The 22376-nt window shown below is 40.4% G+C and overlaps 1 protein-coding gene across 5 annotated transcripts in view; it reads left to right on the forward strand.

The window, feature by feature from the left end:
* RAP1GAP2 (RAP1 GTPase activating protein 2) overlaps positions 1-22376 on the forward strand; it is a 1157030-nt gene that overhangs the window by 131845 nt on the left and 1002809 nt on the right. For 2 of the 5 annotated variants that reach the window (XM_073616716.1, XM_073616718.1), the window contains exon 1: positions 5382-5428. The exons of the other annotated variants lie outside the window; for them this stretch is intronic. In XM_073616716.1, the coding sequence (XP_073472817.1) occupies positions 5397-5428 (32 nt within the window). In that variant the 5' untranslated portion in view covers positions 5382-5396. Of the gene's footprint in view, positions 1-5381; positions 5429-22376 lie in introns of those variants that run through there. 5 annotated transcript variants of the gene reach the window in all.

Consider the following 22376-nt stretch of genomic DNA (forward strand, 5'->3'; position numbering starts at 1 on the left):
GGTTGGTTCTCTTTTACAACTACTTTTTGAGTGGTCGCTCTGTGATTCCCTATTGTTTTTAGGTCTAAAATACGTTTAACATTTTTTTTCCAAAGGTATTTTTTTCCTTTTTTCATATGTAAATATGAAATATAGCATATTCATGAATTGCTTTCTCTGTTTGAGCCAGCAGGTGGAGCTTCTTTTTCCATTTGAATCTCTATCTGTGTACAGCCCATTAAAAATGCCTTTGGTTTTAAGGCTGCATAGCTCAAGCTGGAATTTACACACACTAACAATATGGCTGTTAGCCCACCCTTTAATAGAAAGGGAGCCAAGTTATCTATTCCTTCAAATATTGGCTTTTGTGACTCTCTTCTAAATCTCCAAACTTTTTGGCCAAAACTTCAAGATCCACAAACCTTGAGGATTTGCCGCAAACCCATGGTATGGGTAAAACCTCAATCTCATTCCTCTCCCTGTCTAGAGGAGGGCACCCTACTGTATATTTATTGGTCTCCAGTGATGGCTACGCTATGTGTCTAGTAGTGATTGTTCCTTAGCTAATGTTGTCTCAGTGATGTAATGTTCCAGTGGTGTCCAGTGGTCTTAATGTGTCCAGTGGTGATCACACCTAGACTAGTGTTGGTTCACTCAGTATCTAATGGTCCCCAGTGCTGGTTTCTCCATCTGTCTAGTGGTGGTTGCTCCTCTAGTAATTAGTGCTCAATCTATTAAGTGGTAGTCCTCTGTGTCATTTCCTGTGCCCAATCATGGTTTATTACCTGCCCACTGTTTTATGGTCTCCCACTCTGTGCTTCTTCCTCTCCTTTCCTTTTTGCCATTTTGCATAACAGAAAGAGAAGTTCAGTCAGGCAGGAGTACTGTTATGTAATCCTGCATGAGGAGAAGAGAGGAAGTAGCAAGGCACCTGTACTATTTGCAAATTGAACCCAAGCAGATTCATTCATAATTCATCCCTTGGGGTGCACCCATGGTACTGACCAATCAGTGCAGGAAGTGGCTGCACACTGGTCAATCAATTCTCATTTAAGGTTTTTTTCACTACATACTGTAAAGACCTTGCATACCGTGCCAAGTAAAGATTATTTTTATTATTTTTACCATTGTTCTTTATGCAGGAAAGTCCACCAGAAGAGGGTTTACTAGATGATGGCACTAAGGAGATGTCACTTTAGGCTATGTTTTTTGTTGTTGTCTGGCATTATTCTGTGTTTGGCTGCAGTTGTCACATAAAGACATACTCTCTGCAGGTTTTCATATGCATATTACAATAACAGAAATCTCTCTGAATTTCTTTTGCATTTATAATAAAGAGTAAGCTGACACATAATGTAACTGAGTCATGTAATACTTATATAATTCCATTTTTTACATTTTTCAAATGCTCTTATATAGACTAATGCAATCTGTCATTTGGCTCAGCAATGTGAATACAGATGAAGTACTGCAGCCCTGAATGTATTATAAAATGTTCAAGGTATTGAATATCTGCAGCTAGCTGATTTCTATTTCTGCATTACGCATTTTATTGAAGATAACTATTGTCATTACTATGCCAATCTCTGCACATGTAACAGCCATGATTGCATGGTATTGGGTTATTTAATTTTTAGAGAAACACATTGTTTTCTCATACAAACATACTGAATATAAATTTGTAACTAAAAAAAGATGATGAAAGCATCACTTCATGCAAATTGAATGGCTTAGTTACGGGTGAATTCTAGTGAGCTGGGTCAGCTCCGGGCTTTTAAATTTGTTGAATATTCCAAAAGTGAGATCTCCCTGTCCCTGCCAGGGTTCATAATGCTGTTCTGGGAAGTTTTGTGTGTTCCCACGCACATTTCTATGTACCAGCATCTCCTGTTGAATTCTACATCATACAAAAGAAATGAAAAGTGCAACAAGGAAACTGGGACCGTCACAATGGCCACAATAGGTATGTAGACTAAGGCATCCAATTGCAAAAATCTCATCATCATTATCTCACTAATGACCACCAAATGGAGAAACATTAGTTTTGGTGGAGTGACCAAAACATTATTATAAGTGGCAAAAAATATACAGCATTTTGCTTTTGTAATTTCATAATTGTAATGCAACTGGTATGTTTGGTTTTTAGATCTGAACTCCACAAGTTTCTGCACTATAGAATAATTCTTCAGAATTCATTTTAAGTCAAAGGCTTCTGAATATATAATTTTTTCGATGAAGCCACAATCTATTCTCTGCATTGAAGAGCTAGGCTCACAAAATACACAGATGTTCGTGTCAGATTTGTTAGGTTATCAAAGATGAAAGGTTTTGTTATACATCACTTTCAACTACGCGTCATCTTCATTGTTTTGTTTATTGTAACTACTTAGTCCCAAACTGGAGAAATATAATGTTTACTGTGTATTCTTTCAGCTATGATCATAGATGAGGACAAGGATATAATATCGGAAAAAAATATGTTTTCTATTGCATTACATTTTTTAATGTCTTAATTGCCTTCAAGATATCAAGCATAGAAATTAAAATAATTTAAACAATTTAAAATACAAATAGGTTACATGGGTAAAGGATTTTGTAAAACTTCTGTCAGTAGGTTAGTTTCACTCAAATAAACTTTACATTTGTTAAAATAAAAAAAAAAAAAAAAATATTATATATATATATATATATATATATATATATATATATATATATATATATATATATATATATATATATATATATATATATATATATATATGTGTGTGTGTGTGTGTGTGTATCTTAAATTGAGGAATCAAATCAAAGGAGTCAAGGTGAATCTATACATTAATCAAACAAATTCAAACCGATGATCAATATGACTGCAGATCTTGGTAGTAAGCTGTTCCATTGAGAACACGCATATTTTCACAGGTAGCCATTAAAGCAATGCCCATTGTGACACTTTGGGGTTTCTTAGCTCATTGGTAGTGACAAAACAGTAAGTTTACTCCAAGCCAGATATAGTTTTCAGGCCCAATTGTATTTAATGAAACATCAGAATTTACACAGGTATGTTTTCCCATGTAGGGGGTTCTTACCATCACTTCAAAAACATAACATTCAGTAAATCTTCTGGGTCCCTCCTGAACTTTAGTTCCTTTGTGGTCCTCGTGACCATGAAACACGCCCCAGTGTATATGCACAGGCGCTTACTGCACAGACGCCCCACCACTTACAGCTTCCTAGCTGTTCTTGTCCCTCATTGACTCTTTCTCCATGGCTAGGGCTTTTCTCTGTGCCAACCTAGACACCATGGTGCACACATGCACCCTCGTCTTCCTTACAGACACTGACCCCTTCAGGGGGGGGGGCTCTGAGCTCTATCTCTGGCTCTCATATGAATGTAGCACACACCTGAGCCATTATTGTGCTTGCTACCCAGAAAACCTGCCGTAAACCACCATTTTAAACACTAGCATGAGGTCACCCTGCTACACCATGTAAAGGTGAAAGTCCTTAATAGCACACATTGCATTGTTATTATTTGTATTTCCCAAATAAGCATCTAATGTGCTCTTCTGTGATTTAATTTTACATGTGCCACTAGGTCCTGACTTTCTTTGGTTTCATAGCTAAACATTGCCAACTGCCAAAATCTTTTATTGGACTGTGGCAGGGAATCTACAGTACAAAGGTTGTGAGATAGGGTCAGCCTATTATCAAGTGAAACTAATTCTGAGAGGGTCACATAATAAGCTTTTTAGTTAATTAAAGTGTATATAACCCTCAAAACAAAAATGTAAGGCATTACAGATTACCAGGTCTTGGATGTAGTGGCTGCATTTGTTTTCTTTTTCTTGCTTTGTTCTTTCACTTCAGCTGGTGATGCTGTCGATAACACACTTCTTTTTCTAGGATGACAACACTCACTATACTTTATCCAGGAAGAAGCGGTGTTGTCACCCTAGGTACAAATGCATCATTCTTTTTTTTATGTCCATTACATAGGAAGGAGGGGTTTTGTACTGAAAGCTGAAGTTTAGGTATGGAAATATTTGCATTGTATGCATGTGCCTACCCCGCTGATCCTAGTGGAGTCTGGAAATCACTGTGATAGACACCGTGACTACAGTGACCGCTGCTAGCTTCCGGGTCCCCTGTCCAGCAGCTGCCCCCTTCAGCTTAGTGAACACAGGAGGTCAATTGCACCATTCAGAAGACACCTTGCATTTTCTGTATGAAAGTAAAGCATCCTGTAATTGGATGAGACAGGGTCGGTAATCTCATAATTTTCACTTCAACCAATCACAGGATTCTTTGCATTAACTGAGAAAATGCAAAGTGGTCTCTGCATGGTTGCCATTCTAAAATAGGAATTGTAATAATGGCAGGATTACCAGATTTAAATAAAGGAAAAATAAGTGTGAAAAAAAGAAAGCTAATGCAGTCATCATATCTAGGAAGACCAGTAAGCTGTAATACTAACAATTTTTGTTCTTGGGTTTAGATGCATGTTGAGTATAATGAGGTATATGCCACATTCTGGATCACTGGATGTCCTCTATAGTTTACACTTTTATGAATGCCAGGAAATGCTGCTCTCCATCATTTGTCTGCCTCTCCTGTATTCTTGTTCATTTACAGAACAATTCCTGAATCATATAAATACTAAAACATATGATTCAGGGATTTGACTGTTTTTAAATCTATACTACTTGCCTCCATTTTATTTTATCTTAACAGCTGCTCAGTATCTTTTGAGTACTTTTGAATATTTTTCATATCAGATTTCAAAGTATTATTATTTATATATACATTTTTTCTCAGTGTGTGTACTGCTATCAGAGCTGTAGGATTGATCTGGCGCTGAGTGGGGGCACTGCACATACCCCCTTTTTTTTCTCATTTACAGAACACTTTGTATTTTTTGAACCTGTTCACAGAATACAGGACTTTTGTGAATAGACAGAAGGGAGGAGGGGTGGGCAGTGTGGCTCATGTGTAGGGATGGGCGAATGGTTCGGCCCGAGCATAAGTTCAGGCTGAACTTTGTTTCGGACGTTCGGCGAACAACAAACATTATACGTTGTTCGCAGCAAATTCGATAGCCACGGAACTCTGTTAAAGCTGGCCATAATCTAGTACGAAAATTTGAATGAAAGTTCCTACTATATGCAGTGACTTGGCTAATGTTGTTCGAAAGTACTTCAAAATTTACTTTGCTTTTAATATTCAATTTTTTTAGCGCATGAACTTTCAAGGACCTCCACTACTCCCTGCAGCTAGACCGTTCCCCATAGCTTCTTCTCCCCTACGTGCTGCTTGGTCTAGGGTCTTGATGTCTTTAAAACCAAGGCAAGGTCCATAGCCCTGTGCTGGACTTGGGACATGATGATAATGAGGTAGAGTCCACTCCCGGATCGATTGTAAGGATGTGCCATCTGCTGAGGGAGAGAAGGATCAGGTAAGCAAAACTGTTCTCTCCCCTAGACAAAATGATCTATTAACCCTTGCAGTGTGGGTGCAGCCCCAAGTTGGGCTTTATATTAATACCAGGCATCTTCATGTGTCTTCTATTAGGTAGACCTTTTAGAATTGCTTTAATGTAAAACATAAATCAGCAAAGAACATGCGTATATATTTTAAAGGAAAGGATTTCATGGAACTTGTGGGTAAAAGTCTCTAAAAAAGTCAAAAGAAAATATGATTTTATTTTACAAAAAACAAACAAACATTTTTTTCTGTTCTATATTAGGTACAGTATAATATTGGACAATGAGGGTTGAAGTCTAGATTCTTGATGTAGTTGTTACTGAGAGTCTGATTGCAGTGTTATACATTAAAAAAAAAAACATTGACATGCAGAGCTTTGTTTTTGTGTTGCTTTAATAAATAATACATTCTCTATAATACTATTTGATTACTATTAAAAAAAGAAAAAAGGGACAATTCTAGACAAGAATTTATTTATCTTCACAACAAACATTCCGATCGTCATGGAAACACTTTGACCTCCAATAAACTCTTCTTCTGAATAAGTCTAAAAATATAAATATATTCTTCCAGAAAAATACACTTGGTTCAAATGAAAATCCAGTTTTACAAAGAAATGAACAATACTCTAACACAGCCTGACTAAAGTATATAAAATTTTTCTTTAGGGCTTATTATTTTCAGGAACTAGAACACAGTTTGGGCAGTCACCTTCTTTCTTTTTGTTTTGGCAATTGAGCCAGCCCAGTCTACCAAGTAAAGAACAGTTCTAAAGGGATTAAAGCTGAGTATACACTAGCAGAATTATATTCAATAATTTTCAATGTAAGAATGTTGTAAGGACATTAGTTTGTTTTTATAAACATTTGTAGGGTCAAAACGATGTTCGTTTTTAAGGGCATTGATGGGAAAATTCAAAAGAGGATGAAAAATTTTTCTTGAATGTATAAATTTTCAACAGTGTATGGGATTTCTGTTTTGGAAAAGTCTATCTTTTCCAAAACTGAATGTTAAAAGCAAACCAAACCTTTCAAATGACATTTAAACGTTCTAAGAGTTTTTTACAAACTTTCGTAAGAATAAGAAGTAATTCTATAGTGTACAGTGTACCGTGCCTTGAAAAAGTATTCAGACCCCTTGAAATTTTCCACATTTTGTCAAGTTGCAACCAAAAACATAAATGTATTTTATTGGGATTTTTTGTGATAGACCAAAACAAAGTGGCACATAATTGTGAAGTGGAAGAAAAATGATAAATGGTTTTCAATTTTTTTTACAAATAAATATTCTGCCCTGAATCAATACTTTGTAGAACCACCTTTAGCTTTATTTACAGCTGCAGGTCTTTTTGGGGATGTCTCTACCAGCTTTGCACATCGAGAGTGGGATTGTTGTCTATTCTTCTTTGCAAAATAGCTCAAGCTCTGTCAGATAGGATGGAGAGTGTCTGTGAACAGCAATTTTCAAGTCTTGCCACAGATTCAATTGTATTTAGGTCTGGACTTTGACTGAGCCATTCTAACACATGAATATGCTTTGATCTAAACCATTCCATTATAGCTCTGGCTGTATGTTTAGGGTCGTTGTCCTGCTGGAAGGTGAACCTCTGCCCCAGTCTCAAGTCTTTTGCAGAGTCTACCAGGTTTTCTTCTAAGATTGCTCTTTTGGCTCCATCCATCTTCCCATTAACTCTGACCAGCTTCCTTGTCCCTGCTGAAGAAAAGCATCCCCACAACATCATGCTGCCATCACCATGTTTCAAAGTGGAGATGGTTTATTCAGGGTGATTTGCGGTGTTTTCTGCTACACATAGGATTTTGCTTTTAGGCCAAAAAGTTCAATTTTGGTCTCATCTGACCAGAGCACCTTCTTCCACATGTTTGCTGTGTCCCCAACATGGCTTCTCACAAACTGCAAACGGGACTTCTTATGAGTTTCTTTCAACAATGGCTTTCTTCTTGCCACTCTTCCATAAAGGCCAGATTTTTGGAGTGTGCAACTAATAGTTGTCCTGTGGACAGATTCTCCCATCTGAACTGTGGATCTCTGCAGCTCCTCCAGAGTTACCATGGGCCTCTTTGCTGCTTCTCTGATTAATGCTCTCCTTGCCCAGCCTGTCAGTTTAGGTGGACAGCCAAGTCTTGGTAGGTTTGCAGTTGTGACATACTCTTTCTGTTTTTGCATGATGGATTGAACAGTGCTCTGAGATGTTCAAAGCTTGGGATATTTTTTTATAACCTAACCCTGCTTTAAATTTCTCCACAACTTTATCCCTGACCTGTTTGGTGTGTTTCTTGGCTTTCATGATGCTGTTTGTTCACTAAGGTGCTCTAACAAATCTCTGAGGGCTTCACAGAACAGCTGTATTTATACTGAGATTAAATTACACACAGGTGAACTCTATTTACTAATTAGGTGACTCCTGAAGGCAATTGGTTCCACTAGATTTTAGTCAGGGGTATAAGAGTAAAAGGGGCTAAATACAAATGCACACCACACTTTTCACATATTTATTTGTAAGAATTTTTGAAAACCATTTATCATTTTCCTTCCACTTCATAATTATGTGCCACTTTGTGTTGGTCTATCATATAAAATCCCAATAAAATATGTTTTTTGTTGCAACATGACAAAATGTGGAAACTTCCAAGGGGTATGAATACTTTTTCAAGCACTGTATACCCAGCTTTAGCTGAAAAAAAACAAAAACCGAACAGATTCTTCCATTCATGCCAGGAGAGTGGATGGAGGAATCCCCACCCTTATCACCATTATCAGGATACACTGACCAGCAGATTCAGCCACGGATCCAGCGTATCTCTTCAGCATATGCCAATCAAGTGATTAACTTCTATCGAGTGGGGATGGCTGCATTTTGATCAGTGTATGGCCAGCTTGAGTCATATTCCACTGCAGTTTACATCATGATACCATCTGCATCATTAGGTGGTCATGCACATTACAATTTGATTGCACAATCTTTGAGAAATCTACTTTAGCTCAACCAACCAAAATCTATCTACACAAATCTATTTAGTTTTTATGTAGTCAAGTAGGCTCTCATGCTACATAGTGGTTGGTAGATCTAAAGAAGATTGTACAATCAGATTTCTAAGGCCAGCTAAGGTTTTAAGCTAACCATACGCCAGTAGTTTTTTTTCGAACGGACATTCGTTACAACATTTGCATGAAAATTTGTATAAAACAGTTATATAGTGTTAGAAATTCTTTCAAGAAAAAGGTCTCCTTTCAATTTTCTTCTCCCTGCAGCTGAAAACGAACATCACCTACACCAATAGTGTAACTTTATGCTTGTACTGTATAATCCTTCTCCCCTGTCTTTTAAATATATTTTTATATTGTGCTCTTGGTCACCCTATCTTGGCCTACTTGAACCTTGGAACACATAACAGATATCTTGGTTAGGAGGGATTGCAGCATTTAAAATGTATTGTCTTACTAAAGTATTGAACTGTTTTACTGTTCTCCATCTACTGTAAACTCAATCACTAAATCTTCCTGTCAGTTTCAGCATGGTAACATAATTTAAAAATTATTTTCTTCTATATTTAAAAATCTGCAGCTTCTGCCAAACAATACTTTGTGATACTGTCAGGGAGATACTTGTTCAGGCACTTCTTGCCTTATGCCGCATACACACGACCAGTTTTGCCGTCGGAATAAACTCCGAAGGTTTCTCCGACAGAATTCCATTCAAGCGGTCTTGCCTACACACGGTCAAACCAAAGTCCGACCAAAGTCCGACCGTCCAGAACGCGGTGACATACAGCGCGTACGACGGGACTAGAAAAAGGAAGTTCAATAGCCAGTATCCAATAGCTTCCGTCTCGTACTTGCTTCAGAGCATGCGTCGTTTTTGGTCCGTCGGAACAGCTTACAGACGAGCGGTTTTCCTGATAGCAATTGGTTCCGTCGGGAAATATTTAGAGCATGTTCTATTTCTAGGTCTGTCATAATTTTTGAAAAAAAAAGTCCAATGAGGCACACACACGATCAGAATATACGATGAAAATCTTCCGTCGGACTTTTTCTGTCAGACATTCCGCTCGTGTGTACGTGGCTTTAGAGTGACGACCCTGTTCCTACCTTCCAAACATGCTCCTGCTTTGTCACACTCATTTTCAATATTCTCGTTGTACACTGGAATAGGCTCTTAAAGTAATGGGTGCTGCAGCAACAGCTAGCTGGAAATTGAATCATGCACAGGACAGCATAAATATTGGTTAGCACACCACAGAGCTTCAAAGTCCAAACAGTTTATTGAAGAAAGATCACAGCGAGATCCTTTTGAACTTTGTCTGTAGATCTGTGGTTTGCTGGCAAATATTTATGCTGCTTTGTCACACTGTCACTCTGACTTCTGATTTTAGACTCATTTACATGGGCTCATTGACTCGTACAGCATGAGCAGTCATTTTTTTCATTTTTTCAGCAACATGGAGCTGTGCGCCACAGTGTCAATTTTGGAGACGAAAATATTTTCGTCAGCTGCATGATTTCAGTCACAATAACTAAACAAAAAAAATATTAGAATTAAGTCAATTTATGAAAACTTTGACAGAAATCAATTCCAATTTAGTTGATAAAAATCTCCAGGACATTTTAGAAAAGTAAAATCTAATGGGTTTAGTTAAATTGTAATGCATTATTTAAGCATTTCTCTAGAATTTCCAAACTCATTATTTACTCCTGGAGTAAAAATCTAATAACAAGTTATCATTGATGGTATTAAGGTTTAAACATGCACTACAAACACAGATTTAGCCATTTTGATATATAATGTCTTTATAAATAAAACCAAGTTTCATAAACAAACAAACATGTTGCTTTTTGATAAACAGAGGTGCAATTTTAAATTATAAAACAAAACAAAAATCAAAAAAAAACTATAAACTTTATTGGCTGTATTGCCAAGCTACAAGTGGGGATAGGGAAGTAAATGGGAGTGAGGGAGTACACAGGACAAGGGTGCATTATACTTTGGGGATGGGGAGGTGACCTGCAAGTTGGGATGGGAAAGTAAATGGGAGCGAGGGTGTGCAGTGGAAGGTTTGGGGAGGCTGTTATTTTACACAGTGCTAAGAACTGCTACCTTGCTGGGAGGGGAAACACTCAGTCAGGGATCAATGTAGAGGAACAGCAAGCAGGGTCTGGAGCCAGAAGTGGTGTCAGCAAAGCAAGTCTTGAACAGGATCGCAGGAGATAGTTTCTGTGATGTTGACCAAGGCAAAGGCAGAGATTCACTGGGCTGAACGGCTTAAGTAGGCAGGACTGACAAGCAGGATATCATCAACAGCTGAGTAATTGTAGAGAGATAGGAGCTGGCAATTAGCAGACAGCTGAGCGGCCAGCTCTTGTGTATCAGCCCTGACACACTCACCGCATCACATCCAAACAGACACAAATCTGACAGAGGCGTTCCTCTGCTGTGGTTTGCAGGACATCCCAGGCAGCAGGCAGACAGAGGGAACCTGCATCTCTCAGCCAATACAGGTTGCCGATAGAGTCAGGGAGCTGGGGCAGACAGGCAGAGCTCCGAGGAAAGTAGAAGTTCAAGTGGGTACTGGAGATTTTAGTCGACTAAAATGTACTAGAGATTTTAGAGGACTAAAATATGACTAAAACTAAAACAAATCAGATGACTAAAATATGACTAAAACTAATGGCAAAAGACTATGACTGAAACTAAATCAAAATTTGATATCAAAATTAACAGTGGTGAACAGGCAGCCTGCTTTTGTCAAGTGATGCGGAGTAGGTGTATGGACTTGTGCGACTTGTCTTGCGACTTGGGACTGCAAAGTCACATGACAAGTCGTACCCCATGGTTTCCAATGAGTACCATTCATATCTGTGCGACTTCAAGTCGCAGCGACTTCAAAGTAGTCCCTGCACTACTTTGTTCGGACTATGATGCGACTTGAGGTCCAAAGACCTCAAGATTACACAGGCATTGCTTCAAGTTGTGTCAAAGTCGTGAAAAACTTGTGGCAAAGGCGCACGACTTTCAGGTCGTACAAGTGTAAATTGGGCCTAAAGGGAGACTATTACATATATTTACTGGATTATTGATGGAATTTTCACTTTCATTTTTACCTAAAATCAATATTTGATGTGGCTTTCATATTTGACAAGCTTTTAAATCAATATTTTATGATTGTATTTCATATATTGTATATTCCTTCTCTGGCCTGTATATCAGCATCTCTTTAGAACCAGAGCTAGGATTACAGAATACACCATAAAGAGTATGTTTGCAGTCTCTCTGAGAAGACTAATAGAGAGGGGAACAGTAAAGTGGACCCACGGGGGTTTGTTTACTGTATATATATATTTGCCCTTTGCAGACCCTGACAGCCCTCCTGACTGCAGAGCCTGACTTCAATGCCAGTAACATCACAGTCTCTCCTGCTAGCTCTACATCCATCTCAAACTGCACACTCCCAGTACGCTCAGGCATCCCTCTCCCAGCTCTCCCGACTGTGCCTGTCACTCCCTGACACCTGATGGATCCCTCCTGGAGACTTGCCTGGCAGTATTCCCCACTGTCCTCTCCTGCTCCTGTTCAGGACACCCCTTGGCTTATATGGGGTTCCTGTTCAGCTCTGAGCCCCTGGCCCTAGGTCACCCCCCCCCCCTAGACTGGGGGGCTCCCTCCAAGGCCCCAAAAGCCTAATACTCCATCTCCAGTTCTGCCACCCGAACAGAAGCCTGCACAACGCGGGACATCCTTCATTACAGGTGAGTGAGGTGACTATTTTTAATCTAAACTTCAGCTTTAACATGCATTTCCACCCAGATTTGGATAACACCTACTTTATATTTGTTACATGTCCCTATTCCCATAGCATAGCATACAATATTTAAAAATTGCAGCTTACATTACTTTTAGATGCTTTATTCTAGACTCTCCAGCAAGGAAAAAACCTACATTGATCTTTTTGTTAATGAGGGGGCTGGACAGCTGTGTTTGCCATAATTAAAGTGATATCAAAGCTTTGGATTTTTTTACTTTAAAATAATAAATATGTTATACTTCCCTGCTCTGTGCAGTGGATTTGCACAGAGCAGCCCTGGTCCTTCTTTTGTTGGGTCCCCTGTCAGCACTCCTGGCCCCTCCCTCCTGCCCCCACAGCATGCGGCTTGTAATGGGGGCACCCAAGCAGGCTCACTCCCAAGCCACTGCTCTATGTGTCCATTCCCACACAGAGCCATGGCTCTGCTCTGCCCCTCTCTTTACTTTTTGACTTACTGGCTGCGATTGACAGCCCGTGGCTCCCGCTGCTGTCTCAGGCATGAGGAGTGAGAGTCCCCGGAGAGCCGAGGCTCTCTGCACATCGATGGATAGCGATGGGGCTCAGGTAATATTATGGGAGGCTAGAGGGGGGTGCTGCACAGAGAAGTTTTTTACCTTCATGCATAGATGCATGAAGGTAAAAAAACCTTGATCCTTTACAACCCTGTCAGTACTGTGCAGGCAGGTTTACATTATCAGTTGTAACTAGGTTTAAACATGGTCTGTCCTAACAAAGGGTAAAGGTGTAGAGACTGGGATCTTTGCATTTTATGTTAATGAGGAAAGATCTGAGACGGGCTCAGTCTAAAATTGTTCAAAAAATCATGCAGTAATTTATGACACCTCCTCAAATCCCCTGTCGGCTGATGTCACTCAGCTGGTCCAGGCACCGGATCGATCCTGAGTTTACAGTCGGAATCCACCCAGATGCCTGGACTGGCAGCTGGCGCAGACTCTTAGCAAGTCGCTGGGAGACTGAGCCAGCCTCTCCCGCCCCCTACATACCCTGGTGGTCCAGTGAGCACTGGAGGGGCAGAGCAGAGAGTCAGTGACTGACAGTCACTGGCTCTTTGTTTACAGAAGACTGAGAACTGAGTGATCATTGGTTTTTGATCACTCAATTCTCGGTGCTGCAGCCATCTAGGTGAGTATGATTGTTTGTTATTCTCCAATCCAAAACTTCTCTTTTAAGTCATTTTGCGCCTCCCAGGTGCCAATTCTGACTGGGAGGAAAATGGAATAGTAATGGTCACAGGTCTTAGCTGGAATGGAAGAATGCCTTTCTTGCATACCGGAGTTTTGCTTAGTGCCTTCACTTCATAATACTGGAAACTAGGCATGCTCTGCTGCTGCATCTAATGGTGCAAATATTAATACTTAGGGCCCTTTCACACTGGGGGGGTTTGCAGGTGCTAATAATAGCACCTGCAAACCGAACCGAAAAGTGGCGCTGCTTTGTCTCCAGTGTAAAAGCCCCGAGGGCTTTCACACTGCAGCGGTGCGCTAGCAGGACGGGAAAAAAAGTCCTGCTAGCAGCATCTTCGGAGCAGTGAAGGAGTGGAGTATATACCGCTCTTTCACCGCTCCTGCCCATTGAAATCAATGGGACAGCGCGGCTATACCGCCGGCAAAGCGCCTCTGCAAAGGCGCTTTGCGGTGGTTTTTAACCCTTTCTCGGCCGCTAGCGGGGCGGTTTTACCCCGACGATATCGGTGCTTTACCACCGACGCCGCCCCAGTGTGAAAGGGCCCTAAATATAATATTTAGGTACATTATCATTTCTATGAGTGTTTTTGAGAGGGCAGAGGGATGCCCCAATACATTTAGCGATCTGCTTCAGTTGCTTATTTACTTCTGAAGTTTTATCTACAGGTTGACTGTTGGTAGGATGAAGTTTCAAAGTGAGTCAGTAATTAATTTAAATGAAGCTGTGTCCTTTGATATAATCACTTAACCAAGTCTAATTCATCTACAACTTAAAACACACTCAGACACCAAAGCAGCATGCAGATACCTGTGTATGCACCCTTATTACAGTTAAGTGTTCTTAAGTGCATTATATTTATTGATGGCACATTAGAGAGGAAGTTAGAATCACTGACTGGAAGTAACTGCAAAATAATGCAAAGGTATGAGAAGATGAAAGAGAAAATCTGCCTTTCATCAGCACTTTAGTTTCATTTATGATAATATAACAATACTAAACGTGTCTGCAGTTATAAATAATAGAGAAACGTGGAATGGTAAAGATGAACAGTAATGATTGGCAAACAGCATTTGAAAAGGAAGTTAAACTTAAACCATTTGTTTTTTAATATGTGATGTCATCTGTCCTCCTTGTCGCCTTATCCAATCAGGGGAAGCCCTTACTTCATTGATGAAATGCAATACTTCATGTGAATGGCTGAGCACTGTTCAACCTGACTTAATTTTGTTCCAGGAGCAGGATGGGAAATCCCCATCCCACTGCCAGAACACAGCGCTGTATACTGTATGTAGCTAATGCTACATACAGTTAATACTGTACAGTGCTCCCAGTGGGTGCATCAAGCAAATAGTTTGTCTGGACCAGCTTGGTCCTAACAAACTACAGTGTTTAAAGTAACAATAAAATTGGATTTGGGCTTTAAATAGGGAGCAATGCGTGGAAATATCAAACCTAACTCCAGGCAGAAATGTTTTCTTATAGGGAGTAGACAGAGTTAAAATATTTGTAAGAATGTTTAATGCCCCTGTCAGTTTTTTATTTTTTTTGCTGATGGAAATTAGAGGTAATCTCCCCGAATGAGTGGAATTCCCCAAAACTGGTGTCCCCTTTGGAAGATTTGCCCTTCTCTCTTTTTGAATTTACCCTTCACTTTCTTTCTCAGTGATAATAGTCACCAGTACAATTTAAGGGGTGAACCTCCCCAGTAGCTGTACACAAAGCAATAGCTTGACAGGACATAAACCTTCACCACTCTATCCAAAGCTAGAAATACACGTTAATTACTTTCTGTGTCCTCATTCTCCAAGTCTCTGTCCTGTCCCAAAATCTCCCCAAGGGGGAAACAAATAGGGGAAAATGTATTAACAAGCTCTCCCCTCTCTGCTTCGCTAAAAATAATGTTTCCATGCAGTTTATCTTCATCGGCGGAAATAATCCCTCTTGTCCCAGTAGCAGAAAAGGGAAAATCTCCACAACTGGCACAGCAAGTAAAACCTGTAATGCCGCGTACACACGACCGGACTTCCCAACAGAAAAAGTCCAATGGGAGCTTTCGGTCGGACATTCTGACCATGTGTATGCCCCATCAGACTTTTTCTGTCGGCATTTCCGACAGACTCAGGTATAGAACATGTTCTAAATCTTTCTGTCGGAAATGTCGACGGAGTTTAGCCCCTTGGCAAGTCCGCTCGTGTGTACGCGGCATTAGAGGTGACAGATGCAGGCAAATTTAATAAAACACCATTAGGGCTTGTTCACACTAGTGTTGATCTCTGAAGAACAATCTGCTTTCAGAATGCTTTTCAAAGGCAGTGAGGAGGCTAGGAAAAGTAAAGATGCTGCATACAGCTGTCTATAGAGATCAATGGCTATATGCAGCTATACATATGCATACGTAAGTACCTGCATAAATGTGTATAGGCTTACAACTCTGGATGTAGAAACCTGATTCTAGAGGTGTACATTAGTACCCATTTGTACGTTAACTCAAGTGTTTTCTCATACAGTACACCTGTATAACCCATGTAGCAGGGTGACCCCGTGCTACTCGGTAGGATGGTGGTTTATGCCAGATTTTGGGAGAAGCAAGCATACTGATTGCTCAGGTGTGTTCTAGCTTCATAATACAGCCAGAGTTAGAGTTCAGGACCCCACCCTCCTGAGGGAGGTCAGTGTGTCTGAAGTGAGCTGTGTTAGATGCTTCCATGCATCAAGGTCAGGTTGGGACAGAGGAAGGCTCAAACCTGAGAGAAAGTCCAGGAGGAACAAGCACAGCTAGGGAGCTGCAAGGAAAGATGCAGCACTAAAGGTCAGCGTCTACGCATACTACTGAGATTTGTTTGATGGTCAGGAAGATCAAAAGGTGTTTGATGGTCAGGAAGACCCTGCGGAGGTACTTGGAGCAGTAAAGCCGCCACAAGAGAGCCAGGAGGCTGAATGTTATGTCTTTGCATTGATGGTGAGAACCCCCTGCATGGGAGGAGCTATCTGCAAGAACTTTGACTTGCTTTTAAATAAAAGTGGGCTGCCATGCCCTTAAAAATACAGTTTTGGACTGGCTCAACTCATTGTAAACGCACCTACTGCTTGAGTTTAATCACCCCAATTTCACACCGCATACAGACATTGACTTCTGTAGGAGGATGTATGCAACACCTGTGGGCTCCCTGGTGGGGAAATATGCAATAAAAGAAAAAAAGGTTTGGCTTTACATACACTTTAACCACTTCCCGCCAGCAGGGCGTACATGGACGTCCTCTGGTTTCAGTGGTTATACCAGGATGATGCCTGCACCTACAGGCATTATCCTGATATTGATCTTTTCAGCTGGCAATTCCATATCTGGCAGAAGTGATCTGAGTGGCTAATTAGCCACTTGATTACTTCTGCGGGTGGTGAAAGAGGATCCCCCCCTCAAACCGCTGCCTCTCCCAGGCTTTCCGTGCCCATCGTGGAGGCCAGGAGTGATGCGGCCGGTGGCGATGGCTGCTCTGTACAGAGAGAGAGAGGAACTGACGTCAATCCCCTATCTCTGTAACCCCATAAACTGGAAGAGTTGAGTAATTTGTCGCTTCCGGTTCTGCCCCATTATTTACCTGGCCACCAGCGGCCATGTAAGTAGCCACCGGAGTTTGCTGCCATTCCACGGGACAGAAGCAATTTTAAAGCATGACATGTTGGATACCTATTTACTCGGCGTAACATCATCTTTCAGATTATACAAAAAATTGGGCTAACTTTAGTTTTTTTTTAAATTCATGAAAGTGTTTTTTTTTTTCCAAAAAAATTGTGTTTGAAAAACCGATGCGCAAATCCGTGCGACATAAATTGCAACACCCACAATTGTATTCTTTAGGGTCTCTGCTAATATATATATATATGTTTGGGGATTCTAAGTAATTTTCTGGGTAAAATAAAAAAGACAGTAGTTTTTGCTTTTCTGAGTCCCCACATAACATGGTTTTATTACAGAAGACCCTGCCAATAGACCCAGTATTTTCCCCACTTTTTCTAAAGTTTAAGTTTAACTAGAAATAATTTTTAGCTCTACAGCTATATTAACCTAACTCACTTATAATACAGTATGCCCATTTCATGCAGGCTTCTGGATCCTGGAGAAATCTTCACAGCAGGGATGCCTGTCCTCTTCTTGTCTCTAAGCTTCCGGCACAGAGGGTTAATAGCTGTCTCTGGGCTAAATTCAAAAAGTACCCGATAGGGCCCGCCCCCTCCTCCGCTCTCATCCATTGAAAACAGTTCTTGTCTGATGAGTCACAGAATTCTCTCCCCCATTTACAGATTGTGTTACAGGCAGTAAAAGCAATTCAAGAAGTTTTCTCATTGGATGAGAGAGGATGGAAGGTGGGTCCTGGTCTGGAACTTTTTTCTACTAAATTCTACCCAGAGACCCAAAGCTATTAACCTTAACCCCCCTTAACCTTAACTTCCAGAACTCTCTGGAAGTTCAGAGACAGGAAGAGGATGGGGCATCCCTGCAGTGAAGATTTCAACAGTATTCAGCTGCCTGCACAACATGGAACATGGGTCAATAAAGATGTAGGGCTAAAGATAATTTTTAGCTAAACTTAAGCTTTAACATGGTGATTGTGCTGTTCTTTCTGCAGTGAAATTATACAGTATCATTGTCCCTCTTTGTACATGATAGATTTAGATGGACATGTAGTTCTTGATGTACCTTAAAGGCTTGTTCACATCTGTGTGTATTTACTGCACTAAAACGCATCTACTCAGCGCATCAAAAGAACATATAAAATAGTCCCCTTTAAATGCTTTGTAACTGTTCACGTCTGATCTCTGTGTTGCTTTTTTTTTATAGTGTGCTGTGCTTTTGAAAAGTCTTTCTTGCTGCATGTTTGGTGTGTTTTGTGAAAAACGCACCTTTGGTTATGGTAGTGAACCAAAACAAAAAAAGTGTGTTGGCTTTTTTTGAGTCACAAATGTTTTCTAGGTGCCTGGTGACCAGGGAGGAAAATGCCTGCAAAACATACCAAAAACACAATATGCAATTTCAAAAATGTATACTGTGGTTTCCAACGCACAGCTGTGAACAGGACCTAAAATGTGTTTGCACTTTTGTAGCCAAATTGAGATAACCCCTACTTTATATTTTTACATGTTCCCATTAACATAGCATAACTGATTTAAAATTTGCTGGTTACCTTTTTAAGTTCTTTTTACTTGTTTAAAGCGGTTGTATACCCCGCTTGCACATTTTTACTTACAGGTAAGCCTATAATAAGGATTACCTGTAGGTAAAATGAATATCTCCTAAACCTGTACGGTTTAGGAGATATTCACCTTGCATGCAGCCGCTGACGGCACATGCGCTCTGAAGGTCTGGCAGATGCTGCCGGAATTTCAGAGCTCCTTGCAGGAACGGGGACTCCCGTGCGCATGCATGGGAGTGACGTCATCGCGAACCCGAAAGAAATGCTGAGGGAACATGTTAGCTCTCTTAGCGGTGTCCGGGAGGCGGTGCGGGCGCTTCGTTCTAAGGTAAGTATTTCATAATGAGCTCGTATGCAGTGCATACAAGCTCATTATGCCTTTGCCTTACAGGTTTTTTTTTTCTTCCAGGACATACAACCGCTTTAAAAAACCTTACATGGGCTCCCTGCTTTGTAAGGTTTAGGAGTGTTTTGTCACGTTTTGTGGTTGTGTTCGAAATATGCAAAGAGAAATCACACAAATACTGAAAAGTATAAAGATAAAGAAAATATCAAAAATTCTTGATATTAGAATACATAAAGAATATTAAGAATACATAAAAGCGTGGACAGATAATCAAACCATATGCTTGCATGTTACATGATGCTGCTCTGGAGACGGGACTAGGCTATTCCAGTTTGAACTGTGAGAGATACAGGCTAGTATGTGAGTAAATGACCAAAGTTGTTTGGACAGTGATATCAAGTTTTAAGGGGGATAGTGGGCATGGTCATCCTGCATTCCTCAAGCTCTCAAGCTTTACATCAGGTAAAACAATACATATGAGCTTATATGGCTCCTTGACCAAGATTAGGAGGCTTAGAATTCATTAGTGAGCCACAATATGAACCAACAATAATAAGGAAATTTAACATATACAGTTTCCATATCACTCCACCCCTTGGCTCACAAATATCATAATATGCCTCTAATTTTACATAAAGGCAACATGTCAGAAAGCTCCCAAAAAGTGTAAACAAAAAGAATAATTCGCCCACCCCCCCCACCCCCCCCCCCGGTTTACCTTACATGGAAAATGGGGGATCTAAAGTGTATCTATCTAAAGTGCAGATACCTATTTTCCTTTCCCTGTCTGATTTACCTGCACAGAAAATCTCATTCGGCTATGTTAGGGCTGAAAAATATCCAAAGTTCAAAAAATATAAAAAACTATATGTTGGACTAACAGAAGAACACCAAACTTTTCTTTTCAAAAGCACAGAAGTGAGTATGAACATCAAACGTTATCAAAAGTTATTCAAGAGTTTAAAAGTGTAGAAACTTGTCAAAGTCCTCCATACTTGGTGATGGACAGCAGAGTCTTATGTTGCGTACAGACGATCGGACATTCCAACAACAAAATCCTGGATTTATTTCCGACGGATGTTGGCTCATACTTGTCTTGCATACACACGGTCGCACAAATGTCGGAAATGCCAAATGTCAAGAACGTGGTGACTTACAACATGTACGACGAGCCGAGAAAAATGAAGTTCCATAGCCAGTGCGGCTCTTCTGCTTGATTCCGAGCATGCGTGGAATTTTGTGCGTTGGAATTGTGTACACACGATCGGACTTTATGTCAACGGATTTTGTTGTCGGAAAATTTGAGAACCAGCTCTCAAATTTTGTTTGTCGGAGCCTACAGACGGTCGGAATTTCCGACAACAAGCTCACATCAAACATTTGTTGAAGGAAATTCCGACCGTGTGTATGCGGCATTAGACATCCAGTGATCAGATTGCAGCTGCAGCACAGCAATTTCAACAATTTGGAACTAAAAGAACTGTAGGATACAAAAGTCCATATCCCCTGGACCATTGCATCTCACAATTCATAGATATGAAGGCACATAACCACATGGTAGCTGGAACTTTACAGACAGTCCAGGTACTTGACCATCAGAGCAGATAAAACAGTTCAGGTTCTTCACCATCAGAACAGTAAGAACAATTCAGGTACTTGATAGCGGATAGAACAGTTCAGGTAATTGACCACCAGAACAGGTGAAACTTGCACCAACAGTTTAGCTGCTGATAAGTGGCAAAGTCTTTATAGATGGTTGCTGCTGTCAAATGTGTATGTCTTCTTTCTCCAGTGTGCTTGTGGTTGACGTCAAGGCAGGTATGTTACCAAGACTGTCAGTCAAACATTCCATAACTAACAATAATGCCCATATAGCCCATCATAGATTTCTGAACAGTTAAAACCACAATCCCTGGTGATCTGGCCTAACACTAAAAGGAAAAGCTCAGCTGTATCATTCAGGATGAAATATTGGTACAGGAACACGACCACCCATTTCCCAACTAAACTCTACATTTGTATCTAAACTAAACAATATCCAACAATAGGCCCAACTTCAAACTTTTTAACGTGTGTATTTCCTCTGTGTACTCCGGTCTCCTCCCACACTCTAGACATTCTGGCAGGCTAACTGGCTCTTGTCTACACTGACCCCAGTATGTGTGTACAAATTACCCACACTTAATGTGTCACCATACTCTACATGCCAATCCCACACCCAAGCAATTGGGGAGATTTGAGAAAACCAAACCTGGGAACCTATTTCATTTCATAAACATTTACCAAGAAAATTTCATTAAGTGTATTAAACTTGGTGACCAAAGGATTGCTGAGTTCCAAATATAACAATGTATACATCAGTATTTACAGCACCTTATTTTGAAGGACTTACTTTAAAATTTGCAATCATTGCAGTAATCATGATTATCTCTGATTGAAACCAACAATTACGAGTGGCCATAAAATTACCTTTTCCATAATTAATGATTAGCTTGAATTCAAACTGTCATTCATGTAGAAAAATATATGTCAAACCAAACACCAGTTGTGTGTAAAACCTTTAAGATGCCCGGGGTTCTCGGCTCTTGATTGGATAGATTGATAGCAGCACAGCCATTGGCTCCCACTGCTGTCAATCAAATCCAATGACGAGGGCACCGGGAGGCGGGGCCGAGTCATACATTCAGCGGCTATGGACGCCGAATGCTGGACTCAGAGAGTGCGCCCGCAAGGCAACCCCCTCGGGAGAGCGCTTCTCCTAGGGGGTTATCTGATGTGGGGAGGAGCCGCGAGAGCCGCCGGGGGACCCCAGAAGACAGGGCCACTCTGTGCAAAACGAGCTGCACAGTGGAGGTAAGTATGACATGTTTGTTATTCGAAAAAAAAAAATGAACCCTTACAATCACTTTAATTAATTCATTATCACCACGTGGATTTTCATTCACCGCTTCAGCCCAGGAAGATTTTACCCCCCTTCCTGACCAGAGCATTTTTTGCGATTCGGCACTGCGTCGCTTTAACTGACAATTGCGCGGTCGTGCAACGTGTCTCCCAAACAAAATTGACGTCCTTTTTTCCCCACAAATAGAGCTTTCTTTTGGTGGTATTTGATCGCCTCTGCGATTTTAATTTCTTGCGCTATAAACAAAATAAGAGCCCCAAAAATATATATAAAATTGTTTTTTTCCTCAGTTTAGGCCGATCGTATTCTTCTACATATTTTTGGTAAAAAAAAATCGCAATAAGCGTTTATTGATTGGTTTGCGCAAAAGTTATAGCATTTACAAAATAGGGAATAGTTTAATGGCATTTTTATTAATAATTTTTTTTTACTAGTAATGGCGGCAATCATGATTTTTA

The sequence above is a fragment of the Aquarana catesbeiana genome, linkage group LG02 (assembly GCF_042186555.1).
Source record: "Aquarana catesbeiana isolate 2022-GZ linkage group LG02, ASM4218655v1, whole genome shotgun sequence".
NCBI classification, from domain to species: Eukaryota; Metazoa; Chordata; class Amphibia; order Anura; family Ranidae; genus Aquarana; species Aquarana catesbeiana.